General features: G+C 38.0%; 1 protein-coding gene across 1 annotated transcript in view; it reads left to right on the top strand.

Annotated features, from left to right (window-relative positions):
* The window catches only part of EYS (eyes shut homolog), a 906,089-nt gene that overhangs the window by 414,242 nt on the left and 465,979 nt on the right, over positions 1-25,868 (top strand). Inside the window, 2 exon segments of the mRNA XM_075747398.1 lie at positions 8,807-8,978; positions 9,501-9,579. Coding sequence (XP_075603513.1) covers positions 8,807-8,978; positions 9,501-9,579 — 251 coding nt within the window.

Below are 25,868 nucleotides of genomic sequence, written 5' to 3'. Positions count from 1 at the left end.
AACAGGCTGAATGAGGCAATACTAAAATGCTGCTAATAGGACATTACGCTATTCACAAGGTTAATGTCACTGTGACAAAATGAGTACTAGTTCTTTGCAGTCAGTTACTAATTTTAAGAGGCAACATGTTTCTAGATTTGTAAGATGGTTGTTTTAGAATATGATGATTGGGGCATATTGTATCAAAGTTAATTTCAGAGATGAAAGACAAATTCTGCTGAAAAATGTCTTCTAAGAAGACTAAAGCATTTATTTACAATGTGGTTTTGTAAATATGTGTATTCAGAAAATGTATTTATTATAGAAAGTATTTCAAAAGCCATGGAAATAAATCTATAGGTGATACAAATTATTACATACCATATTTTTTCAAGATACATCTTTTGTACCTTCGTGTAGTAGGTAAAATACCTGAATTTTTCACCTAGTACTCATCCCAGCTTATTTTTCCTGTAATTATGAGATACTATTATGTTATTTTTCCATATACCAGTTTACCTTTATATTTCTTTTGATTGAGATAGCTCATCTGATATAGTTTTTGCTCTGTATTATTTTCTTGGTTTTTTCTCTTGTGCAAAAAGTCAGCTTAGAGTGATCAGTTACCATTCCTGTTCATGGTCAAGGTGGAACATGTTTGAATACATATCTTGGAGTTATATCAGTTATGAGGACAACTGTTAGATGAATGGTAATTAAAAAAAATAAATCTGAGTTTAAAAAAACACTAATTAAGCCCCTCTAAGCTCATATAAGTATGGTACTTCATCTACAAATGTAGAGATTTTTCACCATTATTATTCACAATTTCTATGATACATAGGCATGTTAGAAAATATTGTTGCTTCTTTTGAGGTTTAACACTCTCATGCTGAAATTATTTAACAAATGAGTTAATTTTTTTCTGTAACCTAAATATGCTCTGCAATATGGTTTGTAGTATTTCTGCTCATGTTTAAGTTGAGCAATATTTTTATTCCTTAGAATTATGCTATACAATCTTTTTATATGTATAAAATTGGCTTTATTATAGCCAAATATAAAATATAAAAGTATGTTGGAGAACTTTGGAGTTGTTCTTGCTAGTACTAGGATGAAAGCTTAAAGAGAGAGCCTAAGTAAGAATGTGCATCTCAGAGATCACACGTAAGTCAGAGATGTTTGTTCTGTGGTCCGTTCTTATGTTCACCGTGTCTGCTTTAAGACTGTGGTGGGTTGAGGCTGGCTGAGGGCCAGGTGCCCACCAGAGCTGCTCTATCACTCCCCTCCTTCATTAGACAGCGGAGAAAAAGTACAACGAAAAGCTTGTGGGTCGAGATAAGGACAGGGAGAGATCACTCACTAATTATTGTCACGCGCAAAACAGACTGAACTTAGAGAGGGAATTCATCTAATTTATTACTAAGCAAAACAGAGTAGAGGAATGAGAAATAAAACCAAATCTTAAAAACACCTCCCCCCACCCCTCCCATCTTCCCGGGCTCAACTTCACTCCCGGCTTCAACCTCCGACCCCCCTCAGCGGCACAGGGGGACGGGGAGTGGGGGTTACGGTCAGTTCATCACACGGTGTTTCTGCCGCTTCTTCATCCTCAGGGGGAGGACTCCTCTCATCGTTCCCCTGCTCCAGCATGGAGTCCCTCTCACGGGAGACAGTCCTTCACGAACTTCTCCAACGTGAGTCTCTCCCATGGGCTGCAGTCCTTCACGAACTGCTCCAGCGTGGGTCTCTCCCATGGGGTGCAGACCTTCAGGAACAGACTGCTCCAGCGTGGGTCCCCCACGGGGTCACAAGTCCTGCCAGCAAACCTGCTCTGGCGTGGGCTCCTCTCTCCACGTGTCCACAGGTCCTGCCAGGAGCCTGCTCCAGCGTGGGCTTCCCACAGGCCACAGCCTCCTTCAGGTGCCTCCACCTGCTCCAGCGTGGGGTCCTCCACGGGCTGCAGGTGGAATCTCTACACCCCCTCATCCTCCCTCCATGGGCTGCAGGGGGACAGCCTGCTTCACCATGGTCTTCACCACGGGCTGCAGGGGGATCTCTGCTCTGGAGCCTGGAGCACCTCCTTCCCCTCCTTCTGCACTGACCTTGGTGTCTGCAGAGTTTCTTACATCTTCTCACTCCTCTCTCTGGCTGCAAAAGCGCTCTCTAACTGTTTTTCTTAAATATGTTATCACAGAGGCGCTGATTGGCTTGGCCTTGGCCAGCGGCGGGTCTGTCTTGGAGCCAGCTGGCATTGGCTCTGTCAGACACAGGGGAAGCTTCTAGCAGCTTCTCACAGAAGCCACCCCTGTAGCCTCCCCCGCTACCAAAACCTTGCCACGCAAACCCAACACACAGTCCTATTCTGTGGAAAGGAAAAGAATCCTGAGGAACTCAGGTTTTGCAACTAGGAGAATTTGCAAAAAAAATGTATTTCTGCGACCCACCACGATTTCAAACTTCCTTCTTTCCTGTGTCGAAATACTTGCAGGATCAAGTGCAGTATCTGATTTTTCAGTTTGTTAGGTACACTACAGTTTGTAAAAACTCAGTTGGATGTTGAGGAATGTGTTTCTGAGGGAAGAAATGCAAAAACGTAATCTTTTTTTTTTAACAGAAGGCTGAGAATAAGTGCCCAGTGATTGGAAGAGGGAGAGATTCTAGATTGGATCTGAAGTTGATGAGAACAGTCCTTGAAGGCAGAGAAGGGTAATTTCTTATTTAGGTTTACAGTTGAAAAGATGAAAGTCTTGATGGAAGATGTGACAATCTCTAGATTAGGATGTAGATGTGGAATTGTGCAAATGAGCTCCAAGAAAGGCTGAGGCATCCCCAGTTAACGAAGTACGTTGAATATAAGAAGGATATTGGAAAAGGCTGCTGCATTTTCTTTATTAAGATATGGAACAGACTGATCCTTCCTGTGAATGGATGATTTGAAGGAGTAGGAGAATAGTTGTTTCTTTTTCATCTTATTGTTATGATTCCATACTCTTCCCACATCTATGGCATTTCCTTGCCTTCTGCAGCCCTGACACACAGGGTAGTCCCCAGGTTACCATCAATATTAATAATCCCGCTATGGTGGTATGTGTGAGGTACTTTTCCCTCTACTTTGATGCCTGGAGGCATTATTTCTAGCATGGTAAATACAATCTGTGAAGCAGAGCTCCAAGGGGTGTCTTCAGCCCAGTAACATCTGGCACAGTCAGAGCTATGAAACAATTTACAGGCGATGTTTTAAGTGCTAGTTCTGTGATATTATAGTCTGTCTCTCACATAAACTTTGCAGAATGTTTATATACTTTTTTTCATTATAATGTTTATAATAGAACGAGGTTATTTTTATTAAAAGTTTTCAAACTTTGAGCAAGGATTGAAAAAGAAGGCAGGTTTCAAATTAAAAGACAGTCACATTGGAAGAGAATGACAGACTGTCTAGGTTACAGTCATGAATGATTGCCAGCCTTTTTGTATCTACAGTGTGACAAATTACAAATTTAGTATATTTTGCTCGTGGAAATAATTTAAATGAAACTACTTATTCATAATGGAATGGATTAATCCAGTGATGCTAAGGGATTAATGCCAGGGACATACTTGGCCTGATTTGTTCAGAGGGTATTACAATATGGGTGTTGCATTTAAAGAAGAAATTTTAGCATCTGAATGTAAATTATTTTTTATAAAAATTATCAAAAATATTTTGAGTTATTGCATTTTGGCAAGAACATTTGAACTAGCTCCTAATATTGAGCAAGTTATTTTCTTTGTTAGAACTAATATTTCAAAATTACATTATTTTTATTTAGTTATTTGTCATTTAATTATTTTTCCTGTATTGCATGTATTAACTTTTATCATTAAACCTATTGTACCAGTAATTACTGTAATGATTATAGTCTGTATTAACAGCAAATGTCTCACAAATGCCTTTTAGGGTCAGAATGACAAAATGGACTTTTACTCTCTGCATATGTCTGAAACTTTAACACTGGCAGAAGTAAAAATCCATTTTGCCTATTAATATTGCTAAAGCTTTCCTAGTAAGGACAGAGTATGGGGATATCACTACAAAGCTTTTCTGTTCTTTTCATCAGATTCAGTCTTTCTTGGCAGAGTCTAATCTTAATTACATCTCATGATACCTGTTTTTTTAAAGAGACCAAGCATAAAGTTGCATTGCTCTAGCTTCCCATGTGGTGTTCAAGACATGACACAGGTCACCCTTTGACGCTGCTTCTCTCTTTATCCATTTTAAAGTGAGTTTAGACACCTATCTTAAACTTGCTGCTTGATGTTACAGTAGTTAAAATTAGGTGGGATTTATTACACTCCGACTTCCCTAACACAATGCTATTTGAATTCTGCTCTCTTCACTGCCACATAGAAGCTGAGGAGTGGGCAGATACATTCTGCTCACTGTCATTTCCACAAAATTACATATATATAGAATAATAGTGTTTAAACTTGCATAAGCATACCCTGTCTAGAATACTAAAAATAGTTACTTTCTTCAATTTATGTATTTATTCTGAGGGTTTCTTTTTTCATTAATTCATTATGAATAGTTTACTGGATTGTCCAAGAGGAGGTATGCAGGCCTTTATAAAAGACATGAGACCATACAAGAAAGAATCATTTATTTGCATTAACAGTATGTATGACTAGTTCTAATGTGGCACTTTGATCAGAATTTTACTAAATTAAATGTTCTTTTCTTTTCCAAATCAACCAAGGAATTGTTTGGGCATTTTAATGGACGTAACCTATTAATTTTGTTTTCTTTTAAGAGCTGTTGCATATTTGATTGCAATTCTATGGTGTTTTACTGACTTGTTCTCTTTTGTTGTGACTATTAAATATATTAAGTCATATCTAGATTCAGTCTTAAAGTTACAGAAAAGGAAAATCTCTTTATATAATGTACATGTTGAATATTTCTCCACAATTTGGTAATTCTAAATACATAATTCTGAATACTTTTTTTTTTTTTTTTAAAGAAAGAAATACTGCAATGATTCCTGTTTTTAAAATTATCCAGAGTTATAATTGTAAGGTTTTTCTGTAGGAATGAAAAGATATGAAATATGTTTTCCCCAATGCATCTTGTCTTTTGAAACTTAATTTTTGTAGTCATTTATTGACACATTAAATTTATGCACTGAGTCTTCTTTTCCCACAATCAAGTAATGGATTTTCACTGCATTGCCATTGCATTCATTGAGCTATACAGGAAAAATTTATTCAGTGGCATTGAGGTAGTAGATCAACGTAGCATAAGTAAGAGCAGGTCAGGAATGTAAACCAGAATCTATTTAATTACAAGATGTTAATAATGTGAAGGAACTGTAATTTTTCCTTTCTCAATAGATTATGCAGTAATGGAAGCACATGTGAGTATGGAATAATTATCAATGACTACTTTAACCCTTAATCTGTTTTTCAGATTGAATGTATCAATATTTGTCAACCTATTCAAAACAAGGCTGCAGCTATTGAGGTATCTCAGCCAAGCTTAAAATGAGTTAATTTTAGTCAAATTTCCTTAGGTGATTTTGGAATCTGCAACTGGTATATTGCTGAGCTAATATTTAAATATCTTACTAGCAATATACTATTTTTAATAATTTAATTTGATTTCAACATTATTTCCTTTAGTGGATGTATTACACCTATGCAGAGGATAGAAAACAGCAGCAGTGAAAGGCAGCAGTAGGAATGAATGGCATTGAATTATTTATAAAGCAAACTATTTTAAATAATGAACCTGAACAAAGCTGTTCTAGGGTTTGTTTTCCTCAAGATCAGAAACACCTGCCTTAAAAATGCATGGAACACTTAAAACTATTTTTTAATTATTACTGCTTTCACATATATCTCATTATGAAAAGCAAATTACTAAACTTGAACTGAGAATCTTTAGCTCTTACAGTACAGATTTGCACTTCCTAAGTAATGTGTGATTAACTAGGAAAGCGAGTTTTTAAAAGTAAGTCGTATTGTTTTAGCAAGAGTACATAGTACAAAAAACAGCAGCAGTCTGTGTACATTAATGCTATCAACTTCATTAATATGTCCTCTCACTAATTTGTTAAGTTTAAATTAATAAGACTTCTTAGGAGAACAGACTTTTTTGTTTGCATGGCAAGCTAATAACATTTGTGATCAGCAGTGTTGGAAAGATAGGAATGAAAGCATGACTGAGTGAAAATACACCTGGTTATGAGAGCAAAGACTGGAATTACTCATTCACCAAAAAACCCATAAACTTGGGACTATCACATTTTAAAACTCACAGTCTTTGCTAAATGGACCAGGAAAATCAAATATCTACAATCACAAAATGACCTTTTTTTTATAATGGTGTAGCAGTGAAATATGATGTTCTAGAGATGCCCTCACCTTTCAGATACAAGAAAAATAATCACTTCAGAGCTGCAAGTAAAGTGAACTCGAAGTATATTATTGTATAGTACAGCCATCCCGTCAATGCTCTTGAAGTATTCCTCGATAAGAGCAGATTAAGAATTCTTTCCTAATGCTGACTTACAAGGAAAATTGCCACTTTGATAGTTATATCTTCTGTAACAGAACAGATGAACTTGGGCTTCTCTGTTCCTGAATTTAGATTTTGGTAATACGTTCACAAAATAATCTATTTCTGAAAATTTTAAGTTCTTATATGTAGTGATACCAAATGAGACTCCAGTGATCCAGAGACTGTGACACTAAATGAGCAAGAGCGTCCACAGAGCATGAATGATCAGAGCTGTTTCCTGAATGCATGCATGGGATGGGGGATAAACAGGTTTCAGAACTGCCTTCTAACTTGTACCAATATATAGCTTAGCATAGTGGAAGTACCACTGAGCCAGGGTCTGGTCAAATACAGAATCTCACAGCAGCCCCTTTCAGCTCATTTTCCTGGGTGTACATGTCAAGTCCAATCTCCTGTCATGCACGACACCAGTGCTCTAGGGCTGCTGGGGCTGAGGCCACAGGCTTCAAAATAAAATCTGGGATTTTGTTTTATTCTCTTTGACTCAATTAGGAGGCTGAGAGTATATTGTGAAAAAAGCAATTTCCTCAAATGCGCACAATATTTTCACATAACTAACAATATTAATGTGAATATTACACTACTGATCTTCACTCCGTAAAAATGTCTGCCATGATCTTAAAGTAACTCTGCTTGTAGTATGTTTATAGATTTATTGCAAATGCCTGATTTTGATCTTTGGCTGTATATTCACACAAGGACTAAACAAAGGTTAGAGTATCTCTGTGCTTCTTCCTTGCTATTGATTCCTTCCTTTAAAAAGCTGCCAGTAGTTGGGTGCATAGCAGTGATAAAAAGCTATAGGAATTTTTCATTTACTCATCACATTTGTGTATAAGATAGCTTGGTTTGAGTTGAGACTGAGATACTTCGGTAAATATCTTATTACAGAAAGGCAAGAAATGCCTTTGATTTTTGTTGTGAAATGGAGAGCCAGAGGATCTGGTGTAACTTCTGGCTTCTGGACACTTTCTCTGCTCCAGAGAAGGACCGTTTCTCGTAAGCATTCTTTTTCTCTCCTGCACACCTCCACTGGCCCACACACCAGAAAAATTAGGAGAACATTCTTGCGTTATCCCTAGTGTACTGGTTTGGGCTGGGATAAAGCTAAATTTCTTCATAGTAGCTTGTATGGTGCTATGTTGTGGATTTGTGCTGAAAGCAGTGTTAATAACACATCAGTGTTGTAGTTACTGCTGAGCAGTGCTTACACAGAGCCAAGGCCTTTTCTGCTTCTCACACCACCCCACCAGCGAGTATCTGGTTGGGAGGGGACACAGCTGGGACAGCTGACCCCAACTGACCAAGGGGATATTCCATACCATATGACGTCATGCTCAGTATACAAGGCTGGGGGAAGAAGGAAGGGGGAGGGGACATTTGGAGTGATGGTGTTTGTCTTCCCAAACCATTACACATGATGGAGCCCTGATTTCCTGGAGATGGCTGAACACCTGCCTGCCCATGGGAAGCGGTGAATGAATTCCTTGTTTTGCTTTGCTTGTGCATGTGGCTTTTGCTTTACCTATTAAAATGTCTTTATCTCAACCCATGAGTTTTCTCACTTTCACCCCTTCATTTCTCTCCCCCATCCTGCTCTGGGGGAGGGAGCAAGCAGCTGTGTGGGGCTTAGCTGCCTACAAATAGACCTAGGTATGTGTTGGTTGTCAATTACTATTTTGTAAAGTATTTTGAGATGTTTAGATGTAAGATGTGTGGCACTAATTTTCAGGAAAATTACAAGCACAAAAGTGCACCACTATATCTCTCATAATGAATGTCTTCAAGAAGATTTCAAGGAATTTTATGCCTTGCATCATTTGCTGAAAGTCCCTGCTTTTTAACTTCATTTTGAGAAAATAAGTGTTACAGTTAAATCACCACCAAGACGTGTATCATTTTAAATCTGTATTCCTCTTATAGGAATTCTGTGCTATTCATCTTTCTAGTAACTATGTAAAAAAATTCCTCTTGAAATTTCAGTTTCTCCGTTTAACTATTTTGCTTTCAAATTGACCCTCAAAGCCTTCTTGCCTTGCCACAATTACAGATGTTATCAATGTAATATATTGCAATATAACCATTCTTTTTGGCATTTGCACCTATAGGTAATTCCAGTGGGATATTCTTTATTGATTAATATAATGAACTATACAAACTATGTAAATAAAAACAGTTTATCTGGAATTATTAATATTTATTAATAAACAGTTGGTTTGAGTTTAGAATTTTAAACCTTGTTGTATCTTCTGTTTTTTTACACAGGTGATAGATGTGAAATAAATATAGATGAATGTCTGTCTGCTCCTTGCCTCAACAATGGAAGTTGCATTGATGACATCAGTTCCTATAAGTGTCACTGTAGGAGAGGTTTTATTGGAACAAACTGCGAGATAAATGTAAATGAATGCTTGCCAGATCCTTGTCTTCATGGAAGGTGACTATTTTTATTTAACTATTATTATCTCCAAGATAATGTACCTAACTAGCAATATTTAAGATTTAATGATATGGAAAGGTTGATAAATATACTTTCAGTTATGTTCTTCCATAAAGTAAAAGTACAAGCACATTTATAGATGACAGATGTTGCCTGCTTAAGCTTATGTAATATACTGTTACATTATCTCAGTTTCTCTTTCATTTTTGTTCATTAGCATAAACCAGTTTTCCATACATGCGGATTAATTGGAGTTCAATATACTTAAAAGCAAATCTTCAGCTGTTACATACCAACAGGTTGAAATGGGAAGACGTCTTTTAATATGAGAATCATTATCCTTATAAAACTTCAGCACCCATAATACACACATTTGAAACATGATTAAAACTAATTCAAAGTGCCATGGATTTCAGTAGGTTACATCAGACGAAGATTTTGAAATGTTTGGAATGATACTACTCGTGCTGAATCTAGAATTACATAGCTTCATCTGAATAACACTGTTTTGTATTTCAGATGTATAGATCTCATTGATGGATATCAATGCTCTTGTGAATCAGGATGGACCAGCTCAAGATGTGAGATAAATATTAATGTACGTCTTCAAATGTTATTTTAATTATAGGGGAAAGTGTAATATGCTGCTTGAAACTCACTTTTATTTAAGTGACTTCTGAATTGGTCAGTTTATTGAAAATGCATAACAGAAATTCAGTTTTTTCCAATCCGTTCTGAAAAGCTCGTTATTTGTAAGTTACATGAAACTGCATTTAAAAAGACCGTTGAGAAAATGTCTGAAGTACCTTAAAGGTGAAGTGTGAATAATAAATCTGAAAAGCCACAGCAAGCTAAGCCAACATTACCTGAAAATCATTTATCGTTCAGTTCAGCATGGATGACATAACTACCTAATTTGCATTGCGAGTCCCATTTGCTGTAGCTTAACCGAATATTTGAATAGTAAACCTCAATTTTACTTGTAGAATCCAATGTTTTACACTGAAAGCAGGCATGACTCATGTTTAAAATTTCAAAATCCAGGTGGTTGTAGAATTCTAGGATATAAAACTGTGGTGTACCAAATACACTGCATACTTCCTCCTCTTAAGTTTGACAATATTTTTGCATTATCATGGGGAATGGCTGTGGATAAGAAGGCATCTGTATACACGAGTCTGTGCCATGAAGATTCTCATGGTCAGCAAACCGACTTGTAGAAGGTCACTGCATCTGGCATAAGCGATGAACAGCCCTTACAATGTTGGCCACACTTTGGGGAAAGTATTGAATTGGTTTAGACTTTTTCAGGTTTTGTGCCAAACGGAGTTTAATCAGATCTTGGGATGTTATCCTTTTAAATGTATTTGGTCTCATGAGAAAGTCTGGCTTAAGATCTGCCTCCCTTTGGGCTATCTGGCTTCTAATATCATGCTTCTGAATTGTCAAAAATACATTCCAAAATGTTATCCAAACTTCTTTTTAACTTACGCATGCATGTGGAGACCTTGCATGGTTTGTTATATATAGCTAAAAGTACTGGATAACTAGAATTACTTCATATTACGTAAAGGAAGTATGGTCTATAACTTTTCTGTTGAAAATGCATGACAGTCTCACACAAGGAGTAAATCTAGCTGGAATATTGCCTTCCAACTTCCTTTACAGAAAGAAAAAGTCAGAAAATAAGTAATTCAACTCAACAGAGTGTGCATCATGATATGATGTTGCAAATCTGTATGATTATCAGCTGTTGCCAGTGCTAATACAGAATACCCTTGGGTGGTATTTTCTCTAGCAACATCCATGATTTACACTTTCCTCCATTTTAAGAGAATGAGAGATTAAATGACCTGTGGACAGCCGCATAAAATCATGTTCAAAAGATCACCACATTTCATACTGAGGTGTTTGAAAATGCATAGATTAGAAATTCATAAAAAGAAACAATATACATATACATTTGACAGATAAGTCTGTCAGAGTGATGGCTTCATTTTTTGATATTCATTCTATTTGCATGCAGTGCGATTCCCAGATTAGACTATGCTGCAGGTGTCATATTTTTAAAGTCTCTAACACTGCATTCATCCTGCTCAGATATACATCGTGCCTCTGCAAGTCTTACAGTGATCAGCAAGGCTTTCTGACTATGTAGGGGTGTGCATATCTAGATAATCGTGGTGGGCTCATGTTCTGTAATCGTTTTCCTCTAGATTAACATCAGCCAGTTCTTTTGTTTAAAAAAATAATCAGAAATTAATCCAGGTAAATATACTTCGATATTTTCTTCACTTGAAGATACATTTCTTTGTATTAAGGTTTATGCAATTGCAGTTGGTGAAGGTGCCAAGGTTTTGTTTAGAGGGGGGTCTGCAGGGGTGGCCTATGTGTGAAGTGGGCAGGGCTTGACCGTGCTGGACACAGCTGGTTCTTGTCAGCTCCAGTGGACTCACGGCAGGACACAGCTGAGCCCCTCAACCAAGGTGGTGGCACCTCTGTGGAAACATATTTAAGAAAGGGTAAAAAGCACTGTTGAGTAGAGAGAGGAGTGGGGAAAAGTAGTGTGAGGTGTAATGCAACAGACACTAAGGCCAGTGAAGAAGGAAGGGGAGGAGGTGCTCCAGGCACTGGAGCAGAGACTCCCCTGCAGCTCCTGGAGAGAACCATGGTGGAGGAGATATTTCCCTACAGTCCATGGAGAGGACTGTGCCAGAGCAGATAATCACACTGCAGCCCATGGAGGATCTCATGCCACAGCATGTGAATAGGCCCTGAAAGAACTGCAGCCCATGGAGTGCTTGCACAGGAGCAGGCTTTTTGCAGGATCTGTGACCTATGGAGAGGAGCCCATGCAGGAGTAGTCTTCCCCTGTAGGACTGCAGCCCATGGAGACAACCCACAGTGGAGCAGGGGAAAAGCGTGAGGAGGAAGGAGCAGCAGAGAGGAGCTCTTACGAACTGACCACAATCCCCCATTCCCCACCTGCCCTGCACTGCTCAGAATGAAGGGAGGAGGTAGAACAGTTGGGAATGGAGGAGTGAAGTTTAGCAATGGAAGAAGGGGTGGGGGGGAGGTGGGTTTAGGTTTTGTCTTTGATTCTTACTCTCCAAAAATCTATTTCTAATTGGCAATAACTTAAATTAATTTTCCCTGAGCTATTTTGCCTGTGATGGTAATTGGTAAGTGATCTTTCTGTAATCAACCCATGAGCTCTGTTTCTTCCCTTGCGCTGTTGAGGAGGGAGAGCAAGAGAGTGGCTGGGTGAGCATTGCACAGCAGGGCAAGGTCAGTGACTAAGTTGACACAAATAACAAATTTAGAAATGAAATATGTGTGTATATATATTTCCCTAGACATACTTGGATATTTTTTGATTTTTCGTCTTGGATTTTTTCATCTTCTAGATGTGTTGTGAAATAGTTTGCAAGAAAATATACATCAAGACTTTCTCAGGTTGTGTAATACTTTCAGAAGAAAAATAAGCACTTTATATCTTTATAGGTATAGCCTATAACTTTTGTATATCTAATATGGAGTGTGGATGGTGGAACTTCCCTATCTACTATAGTTTATATTGCTTTACATTTATGGATTTCATTCAGGAAGGAGTAATAGAAAAAATATATGAATTAATTGCAATACACATGATTTCCTTTGACATTTGCATATTCTTGAAATTGTAAGATGAATGTATATAACTGAAAATTGATCTTTTTCTCCCTGATATAGGTAAACATAGATTGCTAATATGGTCAACAGAATTTTAGTAATAGACTTTATTTCTTATTTATTTTGGTACTTTTTTTTTGTTATGACTGATGAAAAGTCATTATCAGCTGTTCTTCTTCCATGCTCAGCTAAGGCTGCCTCATGCTGGGAAAGAGGGAGCAAAAAGTGTTTTGAGTCTTTACACAGAAGGATATTCAGCTTGTTGGTGCTTCTCCTTGTATCTGATAGAAAGCTGTGACCACACTGCATCCTAGAATTATTTTATTTTGTCTGGTTTACTGATCTTTTCTCTCTTCTTTCATGAACGACAGAAACAAGGGGGAAATCAGGAAAACCAGCTAATTTTCTACACAAAGGTACCACAGCTGATGCACATGTGGAGTCAGAACAATATTCTGCTAGTCCAAGCAAATAAGCAGTTACTCACCAGGATTTGCCAGATTGTGCGGAAGACATGAGACTTGACAGCCATATAATTATCTGTGATTTGATTGAGAACAAGAAGGATTTAGCTTGCCTAACTTGAGGTGTCTTTCTGAATGCCAGTTGTCTGTGCACTTAAAGTGAATGCAAAAGTGCTGAATATTCAGTGACATCTGCAGAGCTTTTCAGCTGATTTTGAAAGGATATTTGCTCCTCATTAGTGAGTTTAGACCTCACTGGCTATGATGACTGGGTCTTACCATACTATAATAGTTAAGCCAGAGCGTGGAATCCCCTCTCCAGAATTCTCTCTGTATATGTGTAGCATATATGTGTATGGCAAACATTGGTGAACACACAAAGAGCCTCACATGAGCTGGATGCTCATGTTTGTGCTTGTGTGGGACTTCTTGCTCTCAAGTATTTTTACGTATTGCTAACTAGTATAAAGAGAGTTGAGTAAGGTAAGTAGTTTCTTCAAAACAGCTAAACTAATGTAAATTTCAAAAAATAACGTAGTTTATGTTCAAGATGCAGATAGATTAAGAGCAGGAGGAGAGGGAGATACCCACTGTATTCTGCAAAGCCCATCTGTGATTATCTACACATGGGACAATTTCAGTGTGTGTAACACTGCAGGGACCTCCTGGCCCTGAGGTAGTAAGTTTATTGTAACTAAGAGTGGCTGAATTGGAGATTCTATTAAATGGAGAAGTAATAGAAAAATAGAGACTAGAAATTGGAGAAGTAGAGAAATGGGTGAGACCTACAAGAATGTTGCTGGGGAGTTTCACCTCCAAAGTGGTAAGCCTGCTGAGGACATTCCACCCGTAGGCATGTTTCTCATCTCTTATGTAAGAAAAGCCTATCAGCTGATAACACGGTATGCTAAAGCACCCTTTATGCAAGAGCAACAGAGAGTATCTTAAAAACCAGGACTGTTAAATTATTAGGTACATAGGTAACTGGGTTTATGACATTGAAGAAGCTTTGGAAACAAAATAGCCTGCTTTGCATCTGGAAAGAAAGTGGATCTCACAGTATCTCTGGAGGGTATATGTCAGTGTACTGGAAAGCAGCTGATAATTGTGACCTGTGTGGATAACTGCTAATGGAGGAAAGCGTAGGAGGGATGTTCTTGGGGTGGTAAGTTCAGGCTGGGTAGGAAACTGAAGTCTAGGACAGGCATCTAGCTTTCTTTGAAAGACTGCCACATGAGACCTGAGAGGCAGACGAAGATTCAGCCCCAGTACATGATAATGTGCTGGTATAGACAAAAGCAGTTCAAATGCGTTTGAAAATGGAAAACCTTTTGAAATTGGAGAAACGTGTGCAAGAGTGAATTGCACCTTTGTCATCATGGAACTGGGCTATTGAATGAAAATTAAAATGGATGTACGGGAATGTTTAAACTAGGTGCTTGAGAAAGGCTGACAAGTACAGAAGAGCAATACTTAAGAATGACAGAACTTAAAATCTGGACATGACTAATTTTCAGTGTGCCTCTTGAAAGAACAGCATCTGGGTGAAGAGATGTTAATGACAGATGATGTCTGTTAGCGACTATAATACAGGTAGGGTTATGACCATAGCATGAGAGAGCATGCCAAATAAATCCATTAATATATATCCAGCCATATATATGGATATATATTAATCCATAATAAATGATTTCAGGAAAGGAAACTAAAAATGAGGCACATCATTGTTAAATAATTTAAAAGGAGCAAGCCAAAACCACAAGAAACTTAGAAGCGGACTAGAGGCTATTAAATAATATGTTAAAAGCCCAGGTAAAATGTGTGCTGCAATTCAAGAACACAAAGTGAGCCAAAGACCCAGAATGACATAAGGAAGAAACTTAAGGTTGTCACAGGGGAAAAACTGGCATTTTAACAAATGGAAAGCTTGTCCACATGGGAAGAACAGAAAAGTCTGTATAACACACACGAGTTCAAATGTTGGCAGGAAGTTCAAAAAGCTAAAACACAAATTGAAAAGTGTCTTGTAAAGGATACTCTAACTCGTAAAAAGCTCTTCACATCTATGAAAACCAGGAAGCCAGGTAGGGAACTGGTGAGACTGCTTGATGGCTAAAGTGTAAAATGGCAGTCAGACAGGGTAAGGTCATAGCAAGAGAAGCTCAGTGAATTCTTTGCATTTGAGGAATGCCAGAAGGACCTCGCAAAATGGAGAGAGTGAAAAGGTGGTGGATAAGCTTCCGTGTAAAAAATAATAATCTAATAGCCTAATACTTATCTACAGCTGAATTCAGAACTGTTACAACTCAGGAAAGAAGATCTGGAGTGATCATTGACAGTTCTCTGAAATCATTGTATCACTGTGCAGTCACAGTGCAGAATAGAAAAAACAAACAGAAAAAAACTAACAAACACCCCACTCCTCCCCCACGCCTCCAAAAAAACCCAACCGAAAACACTGGGCATGATCAGGAAGAATACAAAGAGCAAGACAGAGGACATGATTTCACTGCTATATAAAACCCAAATGAGCTCACATATTGGGTACTGTGCACAGTTCTGGACCTTGCATATCAAGGAGGATGTAGCGTTAGAGAAGCTACAGGGAGCAACAAAAATTATGTTAATTGAATAGTTGCCTTGTAAGGAGAGATTTAAGTAGCTGAAACTGTTCCGTTTGAAGAGGAGAAAGCTGAGGGAAATGTAATTAAAGTTCAGAAAACTATGACAGTGGTAGATAAATGGAAATTTTTTTCGCTAAACTCTGTAGTAAAAGAATTGGGGGGACATGATGAAAATAATTGAAGAAATATTTGTAAAAATAAAAGTACTTTTTTTCACAGGAAGCAGAGAACCTCTGCCCACAGAGGGCTGGGGAAGCAGGTGATCTTTTAGTAGAAAAATGAGGCAAGTCATGGACAACAGGTTCGTGAAAGAATGATAAATGAACCAGTCAGGGAAGTAGTGTTTATCATGTCTGGTTAGACAGTTCTGCTTGCTGGGAGGATGCATGGGACATAGACTGTAGAAAGTGGTAAAGTTCACGTGATTTTTCTAAAGTGGCTTTCTCTCCACCACTATTGTAGACAGAATACTGGGGCAGGTGGAACACTGGTCTGATCCAATATGTTGTCTGTATTGTTGTCTAAAAAATAGGTTTATTTTTGTTATTTTTCTCTTCTCCTTGTGTTCATAATCCGAAATTTCAAAGCAAAAAATTTTGGTCACTTTGACATCATTTTGAATTGAATGATGTTGGATAAAACCAACATTCTGAAATACCAAAATAAGTTTTCCCAATTCTTTACACAAAATGTTGTATGTATGTTTAATCCATGAAAAAGCTTTGGGAAGTTAATAATTAAACAACATGGATATGTGATAATATTAAGAAAAACTTTACAGGAAAAGTAGACTAATAATTTTACTGGTTAGAAAAACACACTTTGTTTATAATTTTGTTAAACGTAAAGTAGGAATAGGCGTCTGGAGCATTCATCTCAATTCTTAATGTAAATCTCAGACTTTTACGTGGTAGCAATACTATGGAGATTTTTTCCCAAAGAGTGTGCTTCAAACTCCCATGTGAATGGAAAAGTCTATAAATTAATGAACCACACAGTTTAAGCTAAGTGCTCTTTTTCAACTTAGCAAAGGAAACCTGGACCTTTTGGTCTCTTAATAGCAGTCGTAATTACATGAGATGGTTGCACTCATCATAAATTAAACTGTGGTAAAATATCTTTGGAAGGAACTGAAACGTATAGATATAGTGTCCCACTAATGCACTGAACCATGGCTTTTTTTGCATAGCTATGAAATCATATTAAAACATTAAATTGTATGTTTCCTATTAAGTAATACTGTAAATTTAGACATTTTTTGAAATGTAGATTCAGGGTGCATTAAGAACCATATGCATACTACATCTTGTACATACAAAACCTTGCTTTAACACATGAATTATTTGCTGAACTGTTTATTTACAGCATTGATTTCCTTTCTGCCTACTTTTTTTTTTATTATTATTCTAATCCAGACCCTTAACCACATGGCTCTTGTTTATCACTAAAACCTCCACTTTTGACCTGAGAATAATTTTGCCCTTAGTCCTATCATTAAATGACTGGAAACATGATTCTTGAAAGCACCTTTCTTTTCTGGTGCAGTATCTCTCTTTTAATTCCTTTCTTATATCTTTCCTTGCAACCCTTATCGAATTCAAGTTTTAAAGCTCTGTTTGGTTCTACCTTTTACAAGTCAGTGACTTCCATCTGGAATCCAGTTTTCTAGCAGATACCAGGGTGCTTGCTTCCCTTCCCTGAGCTGATGTTTAAGGCCACTAACTTCTGCTTCAAGTCTTCCCTTACAGTTAATAACTTCATAGTTGTCTACAAAGAAATCAAACAGGAAACAGTCTTTGGGGCTTTATATCGTAAGTATTCACAGGAAATTAGACTGTATGATGCACCACATACATACAAGTATACTAAAAGATAGATTTGTGAAGAGCTTATTTATATTTTCAGTAGACTTTTCCCCCTCATAGTGGATTTGCATGAGTTATGTTCAAAATTAGTCTGCTTTATAATTACCTTTTTTGATCTAAAGCAAAACTTCACTTAAATAAAAATACATCTATCACAGTTTTTTTGCCTCGAATCTCTTTTATAGAAATAGCTTTTGAAGCGTTGTTAGAAATAATTTTTTATTTCTAGTCAGCGTTTCCAAGGAGGACTAATGAAAAATAGTCCTTTCTGTAGGAAAAGGAAAAAAAAAATCCTAACTTCTAAAATGGACTTCTACATTTTGTTTCAAGAAACAGAGTTGAACTTGCACATGTACATTATTTGGAAAAATAGTAGATTTTCACTATTTTATTAATTTGCTAAAATGTGTCCCCCTCATAATTATTTCAAGCTATGGATTGTGACTTTGGAAGTGATATAATGCAGTATGTGGAAAGTTGAAAGTGAGGTCAACCTGCCTAAGAAATGCCGGACAGATGTTGGTATGGACCCACAGATTTGCATGAGGTAGCAGTATGCATTGAGCAAAGTGCGGTGCCTTTCTAGGTCAGCTGCTAGAGCCCAGATTTCAGAACAGTTCCCTGCCACCAGAACCAGTGGACTGTGCCCTGCTAGGTGGGCTCTCTTAAGGGACAGTCATCCCCTTCCTACTACAAACAAGATTTACTACACCATGACATTTGGAGAAGAAGAAATAATAAATTATTATACACTATACATGTAGTGGGTCTTGTTTTGCATTGTTTCGACCAAGGATTCTTAACCTACCCTTAAGAGATGCATAACTAGAAATCTTCTCTCATGTTTTTGCCTTGACTTTTAAATTGTCTTGCTAGGCTAAGAAAATCAATGAGGACTTACATGTGCCATAGCAATAATTTAGTAAAAATAAAGCCAGAAAATCACCATTCTGTTCTCCTGTCAGAAGTCTGTATAGTCCTGTCACTTACAGCCCCATTGGAAACTAACACTTGTGTTTAACTTACGTTTACCTAAAGCATGTGTTTTAGAGATATATACAGTCTTTATTTAAAAACATAAGGAAGTGAAAGATCAACTACTTTGACAGTTGTACAGTGGCTGACTCTCAGTAGTAAAGTTGGATCTTATTTCTAGCTGGATATATCTGGATTTAGCAATCCAGGTAGTTGATTTTGTACAGACTTTCTCTGGGAGTTAAAATACTTCTTAGTATAGAGTACTTTTTGTGAAAATAACTGTGCACTGCCATTGTGTCTCTCTCAATTTTCCTGGTGACAAACTAAGCCTAAGAACACTCATACAGCCTTCAAGAGTTGTGGAACTTCTTATAGCAAGGAATTCACACTGATTATTGCTTTTGATAGCTAGAAGCAGACCTGTACTCCATGAATTTGTCTAATCATTTTTAAGCCATATATATTATTTATGTTTTCAGCAGTATCATGTGGAAATGAGATCTATGATGTGGTAATGTTTTTTGAAAAAAATTCTAAAAATTGTTATTTTCCTGAGACTTAGTTTACTGTAAGGCATTTTATATAGTACTTAAATCATTTTATATTCTCAGTTTTTTGACATAGAATCATAGAATGGTTTGGGTTGGAAGGGACCTCAAAGATCATCTAGTTCCAAACCCCCTGCCGTGGGCAAGGACACCCTCCACTAGACCAAGTTGCCCAAAGTCCCATCCAGCCTGGCCTTAAACACTTCCAGGGAGGGGGCATCCACAGCTTCCCTGAGCAATCTGTTTCAGTGCCTCACCACCCTCACAGTAAGAATTTCTTCCTAATATCTAATCTAAATCTACCCTCCTTCATCCTAAAACCATCGCCCCTTGGCCTATCACTACATGCCCTTGTAAAAAAATATCTCTCCAGCTTTCTTGTAGGCCCCTTCAGGTACTGGAAGGCTGCTATAAGGTCTCCCTGGAGCCTTCTCCTCTCCAGGCTGAACAACCTCAGTATCTCACTCTAGGCTTTCTCCAACAGGTCTGTGTCCTTCTGATGTTGGGGCCCCCAGAGCTGGACGCAGTACTCCAGGTGGGGTGTCACGAGAGCAGAGTAGAGGGGCAGAATCACCTCCCTCGACCTGCTGGTCACACTTCTTTTGATGTAGCCCAGGATACAGTTGGCTTTCTGGGCTGCGACTGCACACTGCCAGCTCACGTTGAGCTTCTTGTCTACCAACACCCCCAAGACCTTCTCCTCAGGGCTGCTTTCAATCCATTATAGTCCTTTATAATAAACAGATTGTAGAACTTGGCACAATGTTTCAGTTTTCCCTAGCCATAAAAAGAGGAATAATCACCTAAGTGTACGTCTCGGTTCCCCTCTTTGAAGACCTAAGGATAGCATTAGCAATTACTTCCATAGCATTGCAGTGGGAATTCATGTTGATAGTGGACCATTATAACTTTCAAATCTTTTCCAAGGTCGTTGCCTGTTAACAACACATAAATTCAATGGATTCCTTTTTGGATCAAAATGGGAAAAGACGGGGGGGGGGGGGGGCGAAAGCCTATTGAAAGGGAGCCCTCCTGCTTTACTCTAAGTTCGTATATAAGAAAAATACATTTGGATGAGAATAAAATGTGTCAGATTGGCAAAGTGAAAAGTTTGTGAAATGTACAAACAATTATAATTATATAATTTCTGTTAAATAATTTCATTTATTATTAAGGGAGGTTATTGAAACTGTCAGTGTTTTAACATGAGCTGGGAAGGAGAGTATTGGTGTGCTGTGAAGTGTGAGCACTGGGTATCATTTACAGATACAGTGATCTTTGAGGGATGAGCAGAGCACCCTGACTGAACTTAGCAAGGGGCATTTTTTTTTTTTTTTGTGACAGTGGAAGGAACAAACCCCTTTAGAGCAGGAAGAGCCTGACAAGGTGGTGCCTGAGCAGCAGCTCTTCTGGTCTTCTGGTTTCCTTGGAGGTAGATGGCTGCAGCCCTGATTTGACTGAAGCTGCCTGTGAAGGGAACAAACTAGAAAACAGAAAGGGAAAAGATAGAGGGCAGCAATGGCCACAGGAAAACCTAGGCAACACAGCTCAGTTTGGGCAGTTTTCTTGTTCTGATAGGCCAGAAAAGAAAGTTTTACAGCCTATGAATAAACACGTGTGGTGAGTTAACTTTGGCTGCCAGACACCCACCCAGCTGCTCTATGGGCTGAAGCTCCTGCCAGGAGCCTGGTCCAGTGTGGGCTGTAGCTTCCTTTGGGGCACACCCACCTGCTGCGGCATAGTGCTCACACATGGTAGTGTGGATATCTGCTCCACTGTGGTTCTCTGTGGGCTGGAGGGGGCCAACCCACTTCACCATGGTCTTCCTTGGTAGATGTTGCCTGGAGCACCATCTCCCCTTCCTCCTTCTCTGACCTTTGTATCTGCACGGCTGTTTTTCACACTTTTTTCCTCACTCCTCTCTCTGATGCTTCGCTGCACAATGTTTTTTACCCTTTCTTAAATATGTTTCTGCAGAGGTGCCACCATCTTGCTTGAGGGGCTCAGCTGTGCTGTGCTGATGCAGCAACAGGAAAGCCTTATGCTTCGTGGTCACACCCTGGGTAGGCTGAAGAGGCACCAGGCAATAGATGAGATTTTCTGTGTTCTCAGAGGCGACTAAAAATGAAAGTGTTGCTTGAAAGAAATAAATCTAAGAGAATAATAAAAAACCAGTACTTGCTGTTTCTAGAAAGTCCTGAGGAATCAAACAAAAAAGTCAGAGGCGGAAGCTGGCACTGTTACTGCCCCTCAGTCTTTATAGTGTTACAACTGCTCAGTGGTACTTGGAGATCTCAGCACTTTCTCTGCTTTCTAAAAGGAATATTGTTGCTGAGAATTCCAACAAGGACCTGAAAGGAATTTTGTGATTTTGGGGGGAAGATTCATTTTGGTATTTTGTTCTTTGTGTGGGTTTGGGGTTTTTTTTAATCATTCATTGCTAGCAAATTGTTGAGAGAAGTTACACAAAGTCTTAATAGGAATAAGTATTGTCATGAAGTGCTTCCTCTATGTGCATAGATTTCATCTTGGAGTAAGTGACACTGAGTATAGATGTATTGGCAGTTCTGTTCAAGAACCGCTAGCTGCATTACCTACTCCTGATCCTAGTACATTCATACTTATTTCTTCACCTTCTTTTGAATTTTTTTCACGTGTTTCTTGTCAGATGTCAATATTGAAATTATAAAGTCCCACCTATGAGATCCTTTTATGCTGCCAGTGCATTCAGTCACCTTGCAAATATCCTATCTGTTTCTGCCTACTTTGTTGAGTACAGTGGTGTCCACTGGAGCATGGTTACCTTCTTGTCACTGTTACTGCACAAGGTTATTTAAAACACAGGTGATGTCACACTAGCAAAGGACAAAATTCTGCACACAGTTGCTCCTGCTTCCATAAGCATTATTAGTTCAAGTTAATATATTTAGAAATCAAGGTTCTAAAAAGCCTTATCAAAAGGGCTTGTGCAGAAAATAACTATGCATTTTTTCTTCTTAAATAGAGATTCCTTTTCAACCTATCCTGTTCTTTTTTTTTTTTTAATCTAGCTAGATTTTAAAACCTTCAGTCAGACTTTGATGATTTCTGTCTGTTCCTTTTAAGTTTCAATGCTGACTTAAGAACTTCCCACGTTCTCATCTTCAAATAGTTCTCCCCTCCGTAATCGTTGCCAAGTTATACCTGCATAACTGATTATGGGTCATGTGCTAAGAAACAAATTAGAGAAGTGGCTTTCAAAAAGCATTTTTAAAAAGGTTTATTTGGTCTGGGTTTGTTGCTGTTTTATTTTTTTTTAACAAGTATTTTCATCTATTATTCTGACACAACTAAGAAGACAATGCAGCATGATTTGAGATGAGGAAATAGCAGGGAATAGAGGAGGGAATTAAGAACATCATAAGCCAGAATGGCACCTGAAAAATTCATAATCTAAACCCACTGGCAATTCCTTAAGAAGTTTATTCCCCTTTGGTTTCACTAGGAAATGAAAGTCAAATTACTTTTGGGCTTCAGGCCTGGATTGCTGATCAAGATCAGAGTGTACATTTCTGCTCTGTAACATAATCTGCAGATTTTTAGTTGCCCTGAAGGTGCCAACTTTAGGAGTAGTGTGAGTGTATGAGTGTATTGTGATGCTAAAACAGAGCTTCCCTTTTGCTCACAACACTAGACTTCCTTTCCCCCAGAAATGGGATTGAGGAGAAGAGAGGAAAGAGAAAAATGAAACAGAGAAACTGGCCTCACGATCAGTGAAGTATTGCAAAATACGTTTCTGTTGTGCTACTGGCAAACATTTGATTCTAATGGCAAGAAGTTGCAGTGACCCATATTTATCTGTGGATGAACAGCATTCAGTCTATTAGCTTGAGTTATTTGTCACCATTTAAACTTGGTATTTATTTTCTCTGTCTGCCAACAAATAGTGCAAATTTTGAAGGGACCAAGCCTGTGCTGCTCTCACTGACTGCAGGAGTGGTAGTGATATTTGTTTGTTTTACTCAAACAGATTATTTGTAAAAGTTTGGAAGGATTACTGTAACATTAAGACTTCATTTTTGAAGCTTAAAAATTAGGCATTTTTAAATTCCAGATCAAAGTAGCATTTCAGATTTAGTAAAGGTTAAAAAGACCCGTTGAAAATAAGAAGGTACAAAATATATCATCGAATCATAGAATGGTTTGGGTTGGAAGGGACCTTCAAAGATCATCTAGTTCCAACCCCCCTGCCATGGGCAGGGACACCCTCCACTAGACCAGGTTGCCCAAAGCCCTATCCGACCTGGCCTTGAACACTTCCAGGGAGGGGGCATCCACGACCTCTCTGGGCAACCTGTTCCAGTGCCTCACCACTCTCACAGTAAAGAATTTCTTCCTAACATCTAATCTAAATCGACCCTCCTTCAGCTTAAACCCATTACCCCTTGTCCTGTCACTACACTCCCTGATAAACAGTCCCTCACCACCTTTCCTGTAGGCCCCTTCAGGTACTGGTAAGCCGCAATTGGATCTCCCTGGAGCCTTTTTTCCCCCAGGCTGAGTATAAATAAGTGAGCAGCTGTGACACTTCTGTATATCAACAAATTTGTGTTTTGGAAAAACTAAAATGACCCATCTTTGTGAATATTGTTTTTGTAATTTTCAGGTTCCTTAGTTATTCAAAGACAATTTTCATTTGACAGGATTTGATCACTTCTAGGTGAGAACAGGTTAAAGGGTATCTTATTAGGTTGGGAACTGGGCACCTGAGGTGCCCAAGAAAGTGTTTTTTTCCCTACTGTACTGGAGAAGAAAAAGAGTATTTCTAGGACTGTGAGTCCCTACAACTGTTGCTCTGATTTGACAACTATCTGCTTAGGGGTCATAGTTAAGATTCGCTCTCCCATTATAAAAAGGAAGACAAAACTGAAATAGCATTAGTGGTTAGGTGAGCTTGTTTTCAGGGAATCAGAGTAGTTGGGAATTTTCTGTAGAGCCAGCTTTTCCCTAAGGCCAAGGTGTTAAGTCAGTCTCTGGTAGGATCTAAGATAGGAAGGACATGATCACAGCTGTGTTGCAACTTCAGGTGGCATCTAATGTCCTTGTTCTTTTAGACTACAAATTACAGCATTTGGTGGTAGTGTGGTGGCTCACCTACTTTGGGATAAAGTTATTTGTGGCACTTTTAACGTAGTTGTGTGTCTGTTCACGGAAACACTTTTCTTACCTAAGAGCAGTGCAGACCAGCGTTTCTCTGGTAACAGTGTGCTCTGGTTTTATGCAAGTATAATGATGAACTTTTAACTGCAGCACATCAAAATATACTGGAGAATGATAGGTGGGATTTCTTTCCTACAAATTGTCTGGGTTTTATGTTACTGTAAAAAGTAATTACTGTGAGCGGTTTTGTAAAATTTTACAAGAACAATACGTTCCATGGAAGAAAATGAAAAGGTTTTATGTTAAAATTGCAACTTGGTATGACTGTGATGGCATATTGAGCCAAAGCTGTGAACATTTGTCTGAGCTTTGAACTTATCCTTAGTTACTTCAATGATTTTTATGTGTTTTGAATTTTAACTTTTGAATTATAATTAGGTAAAAAATTGATCCATTAATTGATGGATTTCTAATTTATTCTGCTAATGAGCAAAGCTGTAAAACCAGAAGCAGTAGAGATGGAGACAAGTGAATACAAATTAAGAAGACTAGACAAGAGAAGTTACTGGAATAGAAAAAAAGCCATGCAGTTTGAACTGTGAATTGAGATTTTTTTACAAACAAAACAAGGAAGACTTATGTTTGTCAAATACAAATGTAATTAATATAGCAAAAGACTACTTCTAGAACCTAGACACAGGATTTTTGGCAGTCTGTAGAACTATCCCCATCTTCCTGTGGGATGTATAATTCAATTAGTTTATGTAATGCTCACTAATAAATCATCCTATATACACCCAGCTGGAGAGCTTATAGGAAAATAAGTAGTTTTCTCACAATTCCCTATGGGTAACTGAATTTACATTCTGTCAAAGCAACTGTAGTACCTGCAGGAAATCTGAGTGCCCTTGGATATCCTTAAAGAATTAAACCTTCTGAAGTTAGAGGAGTGTGAGAATAAATTTAAAATACTGGATTTAGCTAGACAATTTGGGTAGCAGCAGCAAAATAAAACTCCTTTGGGATTTAGGCAAAAACTAGGTTTCTGTACTCAAGGACAAACCCACATTTTTTGCTCTGGCAATTGCACTAACTAAACTCTCCTGTAATTCTGGAGAAACATTAATTTGCTGCTACTTTACATGGTTTGAATTTGATGACATTCACATTAGCTTTATCACCGGGAATTGTTATTATATGAACACATCAGCATTTTTACATGTTTCTATTTGTAATATTACACAGTAATTGATAATAAGAAAGCATTTATCAGGAAATGCTGATAAAAGGCTTGTGTGCAGTGGTTAATATAACTAATTTTTTATTCTGTCCAGAATTGTCTTGCTAATGTGGCTTTTCTCACTGCAGTAGGCTCTACTATAAAAACTTAGAAGGAATAATTGTATAAACTATGGCTCGAAAACATACTTTAAAATTTTAATAAAGGAATGATGAGTGGGCAGCACATACTTGTGGCTGTAAGACTGCTTATATAAAAATACATTTGCACTTCTCCAAGATTAATTAGTAGGAACAAGCATAGTTTCAAGAGTGAGCATGAGTTGTAATCAAAGGATCTCTATATAAACTAAAATTG

This window comes from Balearica regulorum, chromosome 3 (genome assembly GCF_011004875.1).
Source record: "Balearica regulorum gibbericeps isolate bBalReg1 chromosome 3, bBalReg1.pri, whole genome shotgun sequence".
NCBI lineage: Eukaryota > Metazoa > Chordata > Aves > Gruiformes > Gruidae > Balearica > Balearica regulorum.
Note: the sequence above shows the minus strand (reverse complement) of the source record. Positions and strands in the feature narration are given on the sequence as shown.